This window comes from Elephas maximus, chromosome 14, assembly GCF_024166365.1.
Source record: "Elephas maximus indicus isolate mEleMax1 chromosome 14, mEleMax1 primary haplotype, whole genome shotgun sequence".
Lineage (NCBI taxonomy): Eukaryota > Metazoa > Chordata > Mammalia > Proboscidea > Elephantidae > Elephas > Elephas maximus.
Genome location: NC_064832.1, coordinates 22,810,979 through 22,825,763, shown reverse-complemented (window position 1 = coordinate 22,825,763; position 14,785 = coordinate 22,810,979). Strand labels below are relative to the sequence as shown.

Sequence of the window (14,785 nt, the reverse complement as noted above, 5' to 3'; positions counted from 1 at the left end):
CTCCAGGGTCCCAGGGTCCCTAGTCTTTGGGACCTCAATGAGTATGCATGACTGGGGCCTTAATGCACCGTTATAATCAATCGAATCAGTGAATACGCATGATTACGTTAGGCCCCCTCCCTCCTGAAGTTCTCCAGGTATGGGGCCTGAGAGTCCTAGGCCCTACTTGCCTGGCCAGTTTAGGAAGACAAAGAGCACCTAAGCTGGCAGGCTGTCTTCAGAAACCGGAGTCAAAGGGCGAAACTAAATTCTGTGTCCCACAGAGACAAGATTCGCTTTAGTTACGCAGATGCAGTTATCCTCCCGTTTTGAGAATTAGCCTTACGTCAGCTATTATTTATACAATCTCCAAAAAAATAATTTTTAAAATAAAGATGTGAAAGACTCTCAACATCTTCTAAAGCCTTGTTTCTCCCTCCAATACTGGAAGTTCATCAAGCCTATAGGTGTTAAGACTAGCTTATACTGTTCTATTTTAGGTGCTTACACAAAATAAAAGGGGTTGTCATGCAAAAGAAGAAATACGTGCACAAATGGTCCCTGCATTACAAATGCTCAGTCACGTATACTCGAATAGTTCACCTTGCAATAACAAGGTTATTTTACAGGAAAGAAATATGCTGCTGCTTTCAATTAATTTCCTCCCAGTCACTAAAATACCTTAAGTTTTCAACATGAAGTACACAATAACTAAAAATTGTGTCTATCAGTTTTATTTTAGGTTAGAAACAGAAGTCAAAAACCCATTTACTAATTCCTCATAAATGCATCATCACTTCTGCACTTTCACCTTTCAGACTGCGCAGCTTTCACACACCACGGTAGACTCCCATGCATGTGAAAGCTGCGCCATGCAAAAGAAAGACCAAAGAAGATTTGATGCCTTTGAATTGTCATGCTGGTGAAGAACACTGAATACAGCACAGACTGCCAAAAGAACGAACAAATCTGTCTTGGAAGAAGTTCAGCCAGAATGCTCCTTAGAGGCAAGGTTGGTGAGACTTCGTCTCATATACTTTGGAAATGTTGTCAGAAGGGATCAGTTCCAGGAAAAGGACATCATGCTTGGTAACGTAGAGAGTCAGTAAAAAAGAGGAAGAGCCTCAACGAGCTGGACTGATGCCATGGCTGCAACAGTGAGCTCAAGCTATGAGTCAGAACCAACTTGATGTCACCTAACAACAACAACATGGTAATAAAAAAAATATATTTTAAATTATACCATGTGAATGCAGTCCATCTAAATGATTTAATTGTTAGAAAAACACAGTCTAGTCTGAAACAGAACGTCCAAGGACCTAGAGAAATACTACGTAAAGTCACCATCAAAAAGACAAGTTATTTCACTACCTGTCTGATGAGAAACCGCAGGGAAAATGCAACATCCTCTGTATCTCAGGCCTGAAGACACATAAGTAAAATTACACGTTATGCACGACATCCATTCTTGCGTCTTTAAGGCATTAAGTGCAATTGGTAGCCGAGTCAGAACAGGTGCACAGGGTTATTACTTAGTCTCACTTGTGCGCAAGAAAAGGCTCGAAGCCTTTTCAATGATTTAAAAGCTGCACGTGCAGCAAGGGTTTGTGGTAAACAATTTGCTGCAAGTAGGGGTTGGTTCAATTGTTTCAAAGGGAGAACAAATTTACATAACATTGAAGGGCAAGTAGGAGTCATCCTTAAGTGGGACTTCAGGACCCAGGGGCTGCCTGTACTCCCTTACTAGTACTGACAGCATCAGACACTCCTGCTGAGTAACAAAGTTACAATGAGGGAAGTCCTCCAGATGGCAGTAACGTTATCTCAAACATTACAGTAAATCGCCTAACTCAATTTACATAGATTTAAGTGGCATATGCCCTTCTCTTATTACCGATTTCTAAAAGTTACCTTAACAGGTTTGGTTTTATGCTTTTTAAGCTCAAAGTACTATCATACAGGATTTAAAGTAATTAAAAGAACAACTTCATGAAATTCCTTGAGACTGCACATATTAGCGATTTCAACTAAACCTTTTGGGAAATTCTTTTGGATCAATCATGAGAGTGAATTAACCTACAAGGCACAAAGGAGAACCAGGCTCTTTATTTTACAGTTGCATATTATTTTAACCAAAACTAGTACGGCACATATTGATCTTACCCTTTAATTATTAAAATTCCTTCTGAATAATATGGTTGACTGTATCTAAAAATCTATCCATGGACTAAAGACTTCTTGTTTTTAGATGCCTTGAGTCAGTTCCGACTCACAGGGACCCTATGTACAACAGAAGGAAACACTGCCCAGTTCTGCACCATCCTCAAAATCGTTGTTATGCTTGTGCCCACTGTTGCAGCCACTGTGTGAATCCATCTCATTGAGGGTCTTTCTCTCTTTCCCTGACCCTCTACTTTACCAAGCATGATGTCCTTCTACAGGGACTAGTCCCTCCTGACAACACTTCCAAAGTATATGAGACGAAGTCTCACCATTCTCGCCTCTAGGAAACATTCTGTCTGAACTTCTTCCAAGACAGATTTGTTCATTCTTTCGGCAGTCCATTCAATATTCTTCACCAATACCGTAATTCAAAGGGGTCAATTCTTTGGTCTTCTTTATTCATTGTCCAACTTTTGCATGCATATGAGGCGGCTGAAACACCACGGCTTGGGTCTGGCCATCTTAGTTCTTAAAATGACATCTCTGCTTCCTATGACTTTATTTAAAGAGGTCTTTTGCAGATTTTACCAATGCAATACATCAATTGATGGCTGGACTGCTGCTACCACGGGTGCTGACTGCAGATCCAAGTAAAATGAAATCCTTGACAACTTCAATCTTTTCCCTGTTCATAATGATGTGGCTTATTGGTCCAGTTGTTAAGGTTTTTGTTTTCTTTATGGTGAAGTATAATCAATACTGAAGGCTGTGTCACCTGCATAATGCAGGTTGTTAATAAGTCTTCCTCCAATCCTGATGCCCCGTTATTCTTCATACAGTCCAGCTCCTCAGGTTATTTGCTCAGCATACAGGTTAAATAAGTAAGGTGAAAGGATACAACCCTGATACACATCTTTCCTGACTTCGAACCACACAGTATTTCCTTGTTCTGTCCAAACAACTGCCTCTTGGTCTATGTACAGCTTCCTCATGAGCACAATTAAGTTTTCTGGAATTCTCATTCCTTGCAATGTTATCCATAATTTGTTATGCTCCACAAAGTTGAATGCCTTTGCAAAGCCAACAAAACACAGGTAAACATCTTTCTGGTATTCTCTGCTTTCAGCCAAGATCTATCTGACATCAGCAATGATTTCCCTCGTTCCATGACTTCTTCTGAATTCGGCCTGAATTTCTGGCAGTTCCCTGTCGATGTACTCCTACAACCACTTTTGAATGATCTTCAGCAAAATTTTACCTGTACGTGGTATTTATGATATTGTTTGATAATTTCCACATTCAGTTGGATCGCCTTTCTTGGGGATGGGCACAAATATGGATCTCTTCCAGTCAGTTTGCCAGATAGCTGTCTTCCAAATATCTTGGCATAGGTAAGTGAGCATTTCCAGCACTGCATATGTTTGTTGAAACACCTCTGTTGGTACTCTGTCAATTCCTGGAGTCTTGGTTTTCACCAATGTCTTCAGTGCAGCTTGGGCTTCTTCCTTCAGTACCATCAGTTCTTGACTGAATTCCCTATCAGGTAATTCTAGTGACTTTTTTTCTACCAGAAGGTCACCTGGTGTTTTATTTTGGTTGCCTACTGGAGGCATCCTGTCTTCTTTGTTTTGATATTGTCTGCTATCTCCGGGACATTCAGGAATTATTTTCTTTATTTACAGATTGTAGATTTTTTTGTTTTGTCCTGCTTTTTTGTTTTATATGGTTATGTTTGGGCAGGTGGGCTGGGCATGTTTTGTTGCTTTCCTGTCTTTGGGCATGATACCTCTCACCACCTTGCGAGGTGCAGAGCTAAGTGGGTGAGGGAAAGAAGAAAGAAACGGAGGTGGAAAAACAGCACAAAAAAAAAGTAAATAAAATTCAGTGCAGTGGGATTCGGCAGGTGGGGATGAGGCAGACCCTGGGGAGGCCATGTGCAGGTGGCTCTCTACTTGAGCAGTGTCGCTCAGCCTGTCAAGAAGGGGTGTGAATGGTGCACAGGGCTAGGTGGGCAGGAGAAAGGACAGGAAAGGAGAAGGGGAGAGAAGAAACAACAAAAAAAAGAAAACAACAATAACAAAATAAACAAATAAGTATGTTGCTGAGGGAGCCAGCTGTTGGGGGTGAGGCAGAATTGGAGTGGTGGTGAGCTGAAGTCTCTCACCAGGTGGCGTGGCACAGTCTGTCAGTAAGAGGTGGAGGCAGCGCAGGGCCTAGGTGGGAGAGAAAAGGAAAAGAGAGAAGGGGAATGATAAAGCTAGAAGCTTTGCATCAATCCGAACTGCGACAGTAAAATCAGCTTGATTTTGTTCCCTTTGAGAAATAAATCACTCTTTCAAGTCATTCTCCAACACAGGCCATTTCTCTTTGGGCCCAAGACATGTGCTTTTTCGATGATTCATTTTCTCCAGCTCCTTCTTCTCCTTTCTCCATAAATGAATGGACTACTCTCCAACCCTGAATTCTCTCGCTGCCACTCCGTTGCTTGTTTCTTCCACCCTCATAATTACAACTCTAACTTTGATGTCAGCGGTGTAGGACTTGCATTTAATTCCTGCCATGGTCCTAAAGGGTTCTAAGATTGATTTATAAACTAAAAAAAAAACTGTGCACGATATTAATGGATAATAGGCTAGTTTCAGTAACCAAGCCAAAAAAACCAAACCCACTGTCATAGAGTTGATTCTGACTCACAGCAACCCTATAGGGCAGAGTAGAGCTGCCCCACAGAGTTTCCAAGGAACAGCTGGTGGATTTGAGCTGCCTACCTTTTGGTTAGCAGCCCACTGCACCACCAGGGCTCCTGGTTCCAATAAAGAGATCACAAAATTCAAATGTGAGGTGTATAAGGAGCAAGGGTCTTTTATATGCTCAAAAGTATATGACTAAGGTGACTTATGACCACTAATCAGACAGTGGCACTAATGAGACATAATTAAGACTATGAAATAATCAGACCTAACACAGCTTAATGGTTTCACCTAAAATGATCTGATAAGCTTTTCACATTCAACTGTTGAGCCAAGAGCAATCACGTATCAGTTTTGCTTTCTTTATCCTCCAATTAAAAGCCAGAACTGGAAGATGGCTGTGACAATTATGGCAACGCAGACTGAATCGAGATTCGTACTGACAGCTACTCAATACCATTTACGCCAGTGCAGGTTTCACTGTGAACAGGCATCCGCAGAGTCAAGGTTCCCACCGATGACACAAAAGCGACAGGGATATAATTATCAATTTAAATTAATAGAATCAAGTACAGTTTCAACTGTTTATTTTCCAATTACCGGGGTACTACTTCATGACCACGGTTTATACCTTTATTATACAAATATGATCAAAAGTAATATTTTCGGACTATTAAATGAGGATAAATGAGGCCAAAATCCACTTCTGGAAATGTCACAAGACATGCATGGTATGTGTATGGTCATGCCATGCTGGAACTTTTTAACATAATTGCATCATTTCCTAACATTATATGCATGTGCACATTATTTGCGTGGGCACGTTTGGGAAAAATATGGTGCATCAGGCAGAATATTTCAAAAAAAAAAAAACACTCTCCAAACTCAATTTTAAAAGTGTTTGAACAAAGAGTTGTTTTCAATTTTTTTTTCATACTGTTTCCTTCACAGCATGGCCATCATAAGCACAAAAAAGGGATAAACCACAGGGGTCGCCGTGAGTTGGAACTGACTCGACAGCAACTAATAACAATACTGTTATCTCATTCCCAAATTTTCACTTCCGGTGCAATATTCTTGACTGAAATAAAGCTTTTGTAATCTGTGCTAGCTAGTTCCCTGCATGTCATTAACAACAGCCTGTTAAATAAGATGGTTTTCTGCTTTTCCCCAACATTTTACTAGACAATGAAAGAATATATATTATCTATGCTTCAGTAATATATTTTTATATGTATATTTGTACAAATTAAATGGCTTTATATTTTTAGGCCACCAACCTTTAAAATCTCAATTAAGCTAGTTTACAAAAAATAACATAATTAAAATAAAATTAAAACTATTTAAAAAAATAAAATAGTAAGAAATAAAATTAAGAGTGAGAAGGTAAATAATACAGCTGAGGAAAACTACTGTAATTTAGCAGAAAATAGTTCTAAGCTTCACAGAAACCAAAGCAAATGTAGAAACAAGATGTGCTACACAGATTTGTTGAATAAAAGGCAGGGGGCGGGGGTGGAGGTACCATTCACTGATGTATGCCTTAAGTACCTTACATAAATCACTAATCATCACAACAACCCTATGACATAGGTAGTATTCCCATTGTTCACATGTGAAAGCTGATGCTAAGGGAAGCTAAGAAATAACTTGTCCAAAAAATAAAGATCTAGTAAGTTCTTGACCAAGATTTAGATTAGAATTCCGGTTGTTGTTTCCAAAGCTTGTATTCTTTCTACTTTAACATACTGCATCTCAAACAGAAATATTCACCAGAGACCATTTTTCTGAGTCCAGACAGAAATTTGGTTGGTTGGCCTTTACAAGAAATAACAATATATCCAACAAATATTCATTTCAACGATACAGACATACATTTAAAAAAAGAAGAGGTATATGTCCATGCACATATAGTCTTTCCCGATCATCAATGAAACTCATCCTCTGCATATGGTCATTTCTCACTACCTGTGAAAAATATCAAGGGAAAACGCTAAGCTGCAGTTCTGGGAAGGCAATTCCACACGCAGCTGTGCCTACCAGAGCGTAAGCTGTCCAGATGAGTGACTTACTTCTAACCTAGTTGGAAAGATATTCACATCATTCATATATTTGTCCGAAAAAGAATATCATGCTATCCAAATAAGCTTCCTGCTGCAGCAGTGTTTCGACAGGGAACTGCCAGAAGTTCAGGCTGGATTCAGAAGAGGATGTGGAACCAGGGATATCATTGCTGCTGTGAGATGGATTCTGGCTGAAAGCACAGAACACCAGAAGGATGTTCACCTGTATTTTATTGACTATGCAAAGGCATTCGACTGTGTGGATCATAACAAATTATGGATAACACTGCAACGAATGGGAATTCCAGAACATTTAACTGTGCTCATGAGGAACCTGTGCATAGATCAAGAGGCAGCTGTTCATACAGAACAAGGGGGAAATGAATGGTTTAAAGTCAGGAAAGGTGTGTGTCAAGGTTGTATCCTTTTACCATACCTACTCAACCTGTATGCTGAGCAAATAATACAAGAAGCTGGACTATATGAAAAAGAACAGGGCATCACGATTGGAGGAAGACTCATTAACAACCTGTGTTATGCAGAGGACACAACTTTGCTTACTGAAAGTAAAGAGGACTTGAAGCACTTACTAATGAAGATCAAAGACCAGAGCCTTCAGTATGGGTTGCACCTCAACATAAAGAAAACAAAAATTCTCACAATTGGACCAATAAGCCACAACATGATAAACGGAGAAAAGATTGAAGTTGTCAAGGATTTCATTTTACTTGGATCCACAATCAACAGCCACGGAAGCAGCAGTTAAGAAATCAAAAGACGCATTACATTGAGAAAATCTGCTGCAAAGGACCTCTTCAAAGTGTTGAAAAGCAAATGTGCCACCTTGAAGACTAGGGTGCGCCTGACCCAAGCCATGGTATTTTCAATTGCATCATATGCATGTGAAAGCTGGACAATGAATAAGGAAGAACGAAGAAGAACTGACGCCTTTGAATTGTGGTGTCGGTGAAGAATATTGAATATATCGGGGGCTGCCAAAAGAACAAACAAATCTGCCTTGGAAGAAGTACGACCGGAATGCTCTTCAGAAGCAAGGATGGCGAGATTGTGTCTTACATACTTTGGACATGTTGTCAGGAGGGATCATGCTTGGTAAAGTACAGGGTCAGGAGAAAAGAGGAGGACTCTCAACAAGATGGACTGACACAGTGGCTGCAACAATGGCCTCAATGACCATAACAAGGATTGTGAGGATGGCACAGGACCGGGCAGTGTTTCCTTCTGTGGTACTTAAGGTCGCTACGAGTTGGAACTCAACAGAGCCTATCAACAGTTCTTGGGATACTAGAGTGTCACGAATTTTCACTGTCTAAAAGTGTACCAGAACCAGACACTTTCACAGGCTTACTAAAATAACGAACATAAACAACCTTGCTTAAATAGTTTTGAGTATATATGAAGAGAAGCACAATGTTGTAATCCTGCCCCTGTGGAAATTAATCAGAATCCTATACAAGTTACAAGCTCCACTACAATGCTTATTCTTCCATTTTTGTTTTATGTTTCTTTCCAGACATTAGAATGGTTGCACTCCATATTAATTCGGCAAAAAATTATTAATTAAATCTACAATGTGTCAGGCACTGGAGACACAAAAAGAGAATAAGAAATTACCATTGTTCTCAAGGAGTTCACGGTTAGTAGAAAAAGAGATAGTCAAAGAGAGACAATCAAACCAACAATTAATTACAAGAGTGTAATACACACTAAGGTAAAGACGGCAACAGAAAGGTCGAACTCAGACAGGGAAAAGCTTAAATAAACTTTGTATACGGGATTACTGATCTGTCACTCTCTCAGTCAGCTTTAGAAACAATTTTCAACTGAATGGATGCTAGTTTTCATCCTCAGTTAACCTTAAGCTTAAGAGAAAAAATCATGTTCTGGGTCTCTAACTGGAAATTTGTTTTCTAGGAGCTTTTTCTTTCAAAAAACTTACTGCGATATTAAAAACATTCTAATTTTATGGTAAAGGCACGTGCCTATTTCTGCCACAGAAATTCGGCAACCGTCCTATATGGAGCCTGCTGTTCTGTAGTATCAGCAGTGCTTTTACACTTCCGTAGTCTGTTCTTACCACTGACCACCCACCCACTCCTTGGCCCAGCAGCTACTCTTAAACTTGACTTTTTCCTGTACTTTCTGCTAACCCATCACTTATTTCGCACAATAATCGTACTTCCTATTTCAACAAGAAAATAAAGCGTTAAGCATAAAATTCACTTTCTTCTCCACCTGAACTTAGCTAACACTGCACCTAGTTCTCTTTACCAGTGTTCAAGAGGAAAAAAAAAAAAATTTTTTTTTTCTCCCCTCCTCACCAGTTAAGGTTTCTCTCATCGCTTTAACCCCTTTTCCCCACTGGATTTTTTCCCTCTCCCTACAAATACGCGCACATCCTCCCAATCCCACCTTCCTCGCAAATTACTGTCTACCACAAGTTCTCTGAAGACTGATGTGTCACTCCTGTTGACTTCCCCTCATGCCTGAGTCCACTACAGCCTGGGTTCTTCCCTTTTCTCCACTCCATGCTTTTGTGTATTCCAAACCCTCTACCTACACAATTTCCCCTCTACCCTAGCCAGTCATTTGCAATTCTACATGCTGGCTATAACTCCACCCACGTCTCTCCATCCAGTTAAAACACTGGACACCAAGGCCGGAAAACAACTCAGAGTTATGGGAGCAATGACCACATACCCCACTCCCCCCATGCTTCCCCCCATGCTAAGTATTCTTGTTTGACCTATTCTGTTGAGTGTATATCTGAGTTAATCTTGGAAAAAATGTCTTCTGGCAAAAGAATGCAAAAAACTCTGAATTCAACAATTCAGGAATACTGTAAAGGAAGGCAGATAAAAATAGAAAAAGAGAAACAGTTCCTGAAAACCTTTCTCAATGTGGTCCAAAAATACTGCTTCTTCCTTCCATTATCTCAGCATATTAATTTACGTTATTATGTGATCCATCCAGCATCTATTTCAATGTTCCCCTCCCCTAATGTAAAGACATCAAAATAACATGGGCCTCATCTTCTACTATAAAAAAAAAAAAAAAACCTAAGTTAAAATCCAATTGAATTCTTCTATTCTAGCCAGCAAATTACAGAGAAACTCTGTATGGTAGAGTATAATAACCTGAACTCTAATTTACAACTTAAATATAAATAATTTCAAGAAAATTTTCCATTTGACACACTTAAAGATTAAATTCCTGATAACCCTTTTAAAAATTTAAAAACAGGATAAAAGGTAATCTCTGTACCAAGAGCACTGCTTTCCAAAGACTCCATAATGGGAATGAGAGAAAAATAAGATACTCACTGCACCAATCTAAATGACCAAGTAATCCCTATCAGTCAAGGTGGAACAAATGTTACAACTATGAATGATGACATTGCCAGGCCCTGCTTTGCTGCACTAATCGGAGGCGCAACACGGCCAATCTGCAATGTACTCTCAGGTTGGCCCAATTTCTATATAGCCAGGAGACCATGAGAAAAAGGAATATGCATTATTCCATAAACATCATGTCTTTCTGATCAGAGCCTGAACACACGTTATTGTTGTTGTGGGGTGCCATCGAGCAGATTCCGACTCATAGCAACCCCACGTGACAGAGGAGAATTGCTGCATAGGGTTTTCTTGGTTGTAATCTTTTTTGTGTGTGTGTGTGCTTTAAGTGAAAGCTTACAATTCAAGTCAGTTTCTCATGCAAAAACTTATACACACATTTTTATGTGACCTTAGTTGCTCTCGCTACAATGTGACAGCACACTCCTTCTCTCCACCCTGTATTTCCCATGTCCAGTCAACCAGCTCCTGTCCCCCTCTGCTTTCTCATGTCACCTCCAGACAGGAGCTGCCATAGTCTCATGTGCCTACTTGAGCTAAGAAGCACACTCCTCACCAGTATCATTTTATATCTTATAATCCAGTCTAATCTTTGTCTGAAGAGTTGGCTTCAGCAATGGTTTTAGTTTTGGGCTAACAGGAAGTTCTGGGGCCATGACCTCTGGGGTCCCTCCAGTTTCAATGAGACCATTAAGTCTGTTTTTTTACTAGAACTTGAGGGCTACATCCCACTTTTCTCCTGCTCCATCAGGGATTCTCTGTTGTATTCCCTGTCTGGGCAGTCATCGGCTGTAGCCAGGCACCATCTAGTTCATCTGATCTCAGGCTGATGAAGTCTTAGGTTTATGTGCCCCTTTCTTTTTCTTGGGTTCATATTTTCCTTGTCTTTGGCATTCTTCATTCTCCTTTGCTCCAGGTAGGATGAGACCAATTGATGCATCTTAGATGGCCGCTTGCTAGCTTTTAAGACCCCCGACACCACTGCCCAAAGTGGGATCCAGAATGTTTTCTTAATAAGCTTTGTTATACCAATTGACCACATGCCCTGAAACCATAATCCTCAGACCCCCGCCCCTGCTACTCTGTCCCCTGAAGTGTTTGGTTGTATTCAGGAAAGTTCTCAGCTTTTGAACTAGTCCAGTTGTGCAGAATTCCCCTGTATTTGTGTTCTCATTCCCTCCACATAAAGTAATTCGTCTCTACTATCTAATTAGTGAATACCCCTCTTCCTCCCTCCCTCCCCACCCTCGTAACCAACACAGAATATTTTCATTTGTGTTTAAACTATTGCTTGAGTTCTTATAATAGTGGTCTCATACAACATTTGCCCTTTTGCAACTGACTAACTTTATTCAGTATAATGCCTTCCAGGTTCCTCCATGTTATGAAATGTTTCAGGGATTCATCATTGTTCTTTACTGATGCGTAGAATTCCATTCTATGGATATAAGATAATTTATTTATCCATTCCTCCATTGATGGGCACCTTAGTTGTTTCCAAGTTTTTGCTATTGTAAACAGTGCTGCAATGAACATGGGTGTGCATTTATCGGTTCCTATAAAGGCTCTTATTTCTCTAGAATATATTCCAAGAAGTGGCATTGCTGAATCGTATGGTAGTTCTATTTCTAGCTATTTAAACAAATGCCAAATCTATTTCCATTTTACATTCCCACCAGCAGTGTGTAAATGTTCCAGTCTCTCCGCAACCTCTCCAACATTTATTTTTTTGTATTTTTGGATTAATGCCAGCCTTGTTGGAATGAAATGGAATCTCATTGTAGTTTTGATTTGCATTTCTCCAATGGCTAATGATCGTGAGCATTTCCTCACGTATCTGCCCAAATGTCTTCTTTGGTGAAGTACCTGTTCGTATCCGTTGCCCATTTTTTAATTGGGTTATTTGTCTTTTTTGCTGTTGAGGTTTTGCACTATCCTGTAGATTTTAGGGATTAGACAATGATCAGATTTGTCATAGCCAAAAATCTTTTCCCTGTCTGCAGGTAGTCTATTTACTATTTTGATGAAGTCTTCAGATGAGCACTAGTGTTTGATTTTTAGGAGCTCGAGTTATCTACTTTCTCTTCTGGTGTTTGTGCATTGTCAGCAATGTTTTGTATACTGTTTATGCCATGCATTAGGACTCCTAGCATTGTCCCTATTTTCTCTTCCATGATCTTTATTGGTTTAGATTTTACATTTAGGCCTTTGGTTCATTTTGAGTTAGCTTTTGTACATGGTGTCAAGTATAGATCTTTTTTCATTTTTTTGCAGATGGATATCCAGTTATGGCAACACCATTTGTTAAAGAGACTGTCTTTTCCCCATTTAATGGGCTTTGGGCCTTTGTCAAATATCAGCAGCTCACAGGTGGATGAACTTACGTCTGCATTCTCAACTCTGTTCCACTGGTCTATGTATCTGTTGTTGTACCAGTACCAGTCTGTTTTGACTACTGTGGCAGTATGACAGGTTCTAAAAAAGGTAGCGTGAAGCCTCCCACTACATTCTTCTTTTTTCAGGAATGATTTACTTATCGGGGGCCTCTTCCCTTGCCATATGAAGTTGGAGAGTTGTTTCTCCACCTCATTAAAAAATGCCATTGGACTCTGCATCAGGATTGCATCATATCTGTAGATCGCTTTAGATAGAATGGACATTTTCACAATGTGAGTCTTCCTATCCATAAGCAAGGTATGTTTTTCCAATTACGTAGGTCTCTTTTGGTTTCCTGCAGTAGTGTCTTGTAGTTTTTTAATAGGTCTTTTACACCTCTGGTTAGATTTATTCCTAAGTATTTTATTTTCTTGGGGGCTATTGTAAATGCTATTGATTTAGTAATACCCTCTTCGACGTTCTCTTTCTTGGTGTAGACGAATACAACTGATTTTTATATGTTTATCTCAATCCTCATACTTTGCTGAAATCTTCTATCAGTTCCAGTAGTTTTCTTGTGGATTCTTTAGGGTTTTCTGCGTATAAGATCATATCGTCTGCAAACAGATACTTTTACTTCCTCCATACAAATTTGGATGCCCTTTATTTCTTTTTCTAGCCTAATTGCTCTGGCAAGGAACTCCAGCACAATGTTGAATAAGACTGGTAATAAAGGATATCCTTGTCTGGTTCCTGATCGCAAGCAGAATGCTTTCAGACTCTCTCCATTTAGGATGATGCTCGCTGCTGGCTTTGTATAAATGCCGTTTATTATGTTGAAGAATTTCCTTTCTGTTCCTATTCTACTGAGAGTTTTTATCATGAATGGGTGTTAGACTTTGTCAAATGCCTTTTCTACATCAATTAATAGGATCATGTGGTCCTTGTCTTTTATTTATGTGGTGGATGACATTGATTGGTTTCCTAATGTTGAACCATCCCTTCATACCTGGTATGAATCCCAACTGGACATCAGGAATTATTTTATTGATATATTGTTGAATTCTATTAGCTAGAATTTTGTTGAGGATTTTTGTGTCTAAATTCATGAGGGATATTGGGCTGTAATTTTTTTTTTCTTGGTTTGACTGTAATCTTTACAGAAGCAAATCACCAGGTCATTCTCCGGCAGAGACACATTTGAACGTGGGCTCAAAAATGTTAGCACGTGGAGAGGTGGAGTCAAGATGGAGGAATAGACAGACACTTCCGGCAAGCCCTATTTACAACAAAGACCCGAGAAAACATGTGGCACGAGTATATTTATGACAAGCAAGGAGATCAAAGTATCAATGGGGAGCTTAGAAAACAAAATAAGGGGAAGGCGGAAGAAGCGATGGTTCAGAAATGGAGAGGAATTACCAGACCTGAAATGCAAGGAGCCCTCAGGCATCATTCCTGGGGGCGGCTGCAGAGGGCTGGCAGTAGCATTCAGCCGGTTTCCTCGGGGGAAAAGCAGCCAGCCACACAGGCTGCTCACACCTCCGGAACCAGAGAAGAACAGCGCTCTGGGCAAAATCTAAGTGCTTGCATATGTTTTACCACCTACCCCCACCCCCCCACTCCCCACTCCCAAGCCGGCTTCACCAGCTGATTTCTCTGGGCCTGAGACAGGCCCTGATGGACACCTAGAGCCATCCTCCCAGCCTTGAGAAGGAAGAAATTTGCAATTCATGGGACAGATAATTTGCCAGCTCCACTAACTGGGGGAGCTCACGACAGAAGCGGCTCCTGTCCAGGAATAAACAGTCCATGGACATTGAGTAACTTTCCCCTCTGCATGGACCTGTGTGGGCCTATTTCAGGAGAACAGGCCCTTGTTGACACACTCCAACTGTTTCAGCTGTGTGGTGGAGGGTGGGTGGTTGATGTTTGACATTGCTTCGCCTATTAAACAGGGTCCTCACCGACCCACATCAGAGGCCTAAGGACTGGTAGCTCCACTCAGGTCACCCAGCCACCCGCAACAGGGGTCCAAGGATGACTGGTACCGCCCAGTCATTACAACCAAAAACACTGGGTGCCTCTGGTCCATCTGCAGAACCCACCCACCTATACACTCTAGGGAACAGGGACACGC

At 40.5% G+C, this 14,785-nt stretch overlaps 1 protein-coding gene across 7 annotated transcripts in view; it reads right to left on the bottom strand.

Annotated features, from left to right (window-relative positions):
* COG6 (component of oligomeric golgi complex 6) overlaps window positions 1-14,785 on the bottom strand; it is a 164,840-nt gene that overhangs the window by 112,919 nt on the left and 37,136 nt on the right. The window contains exon 1 of one of the 7 annotated variants that reach the window (XM_049853376.1): window positions 1,351-4,283. The exons of the other annotated variants lie outside the window; for them this stretch is intronic. Coding sequence (XP_049709333.1) covers window positions 1,351-1,385 — 35 coding nt within the window. The 5' untranslated portion in view covers window positions 1,386-4,283. Of the gene's footprint in view, window positions 1-1,350; window positions 4,284-14,785 lie in introns of those variants that run through there. 7 annotated transcript variants of the gene reach the window in all.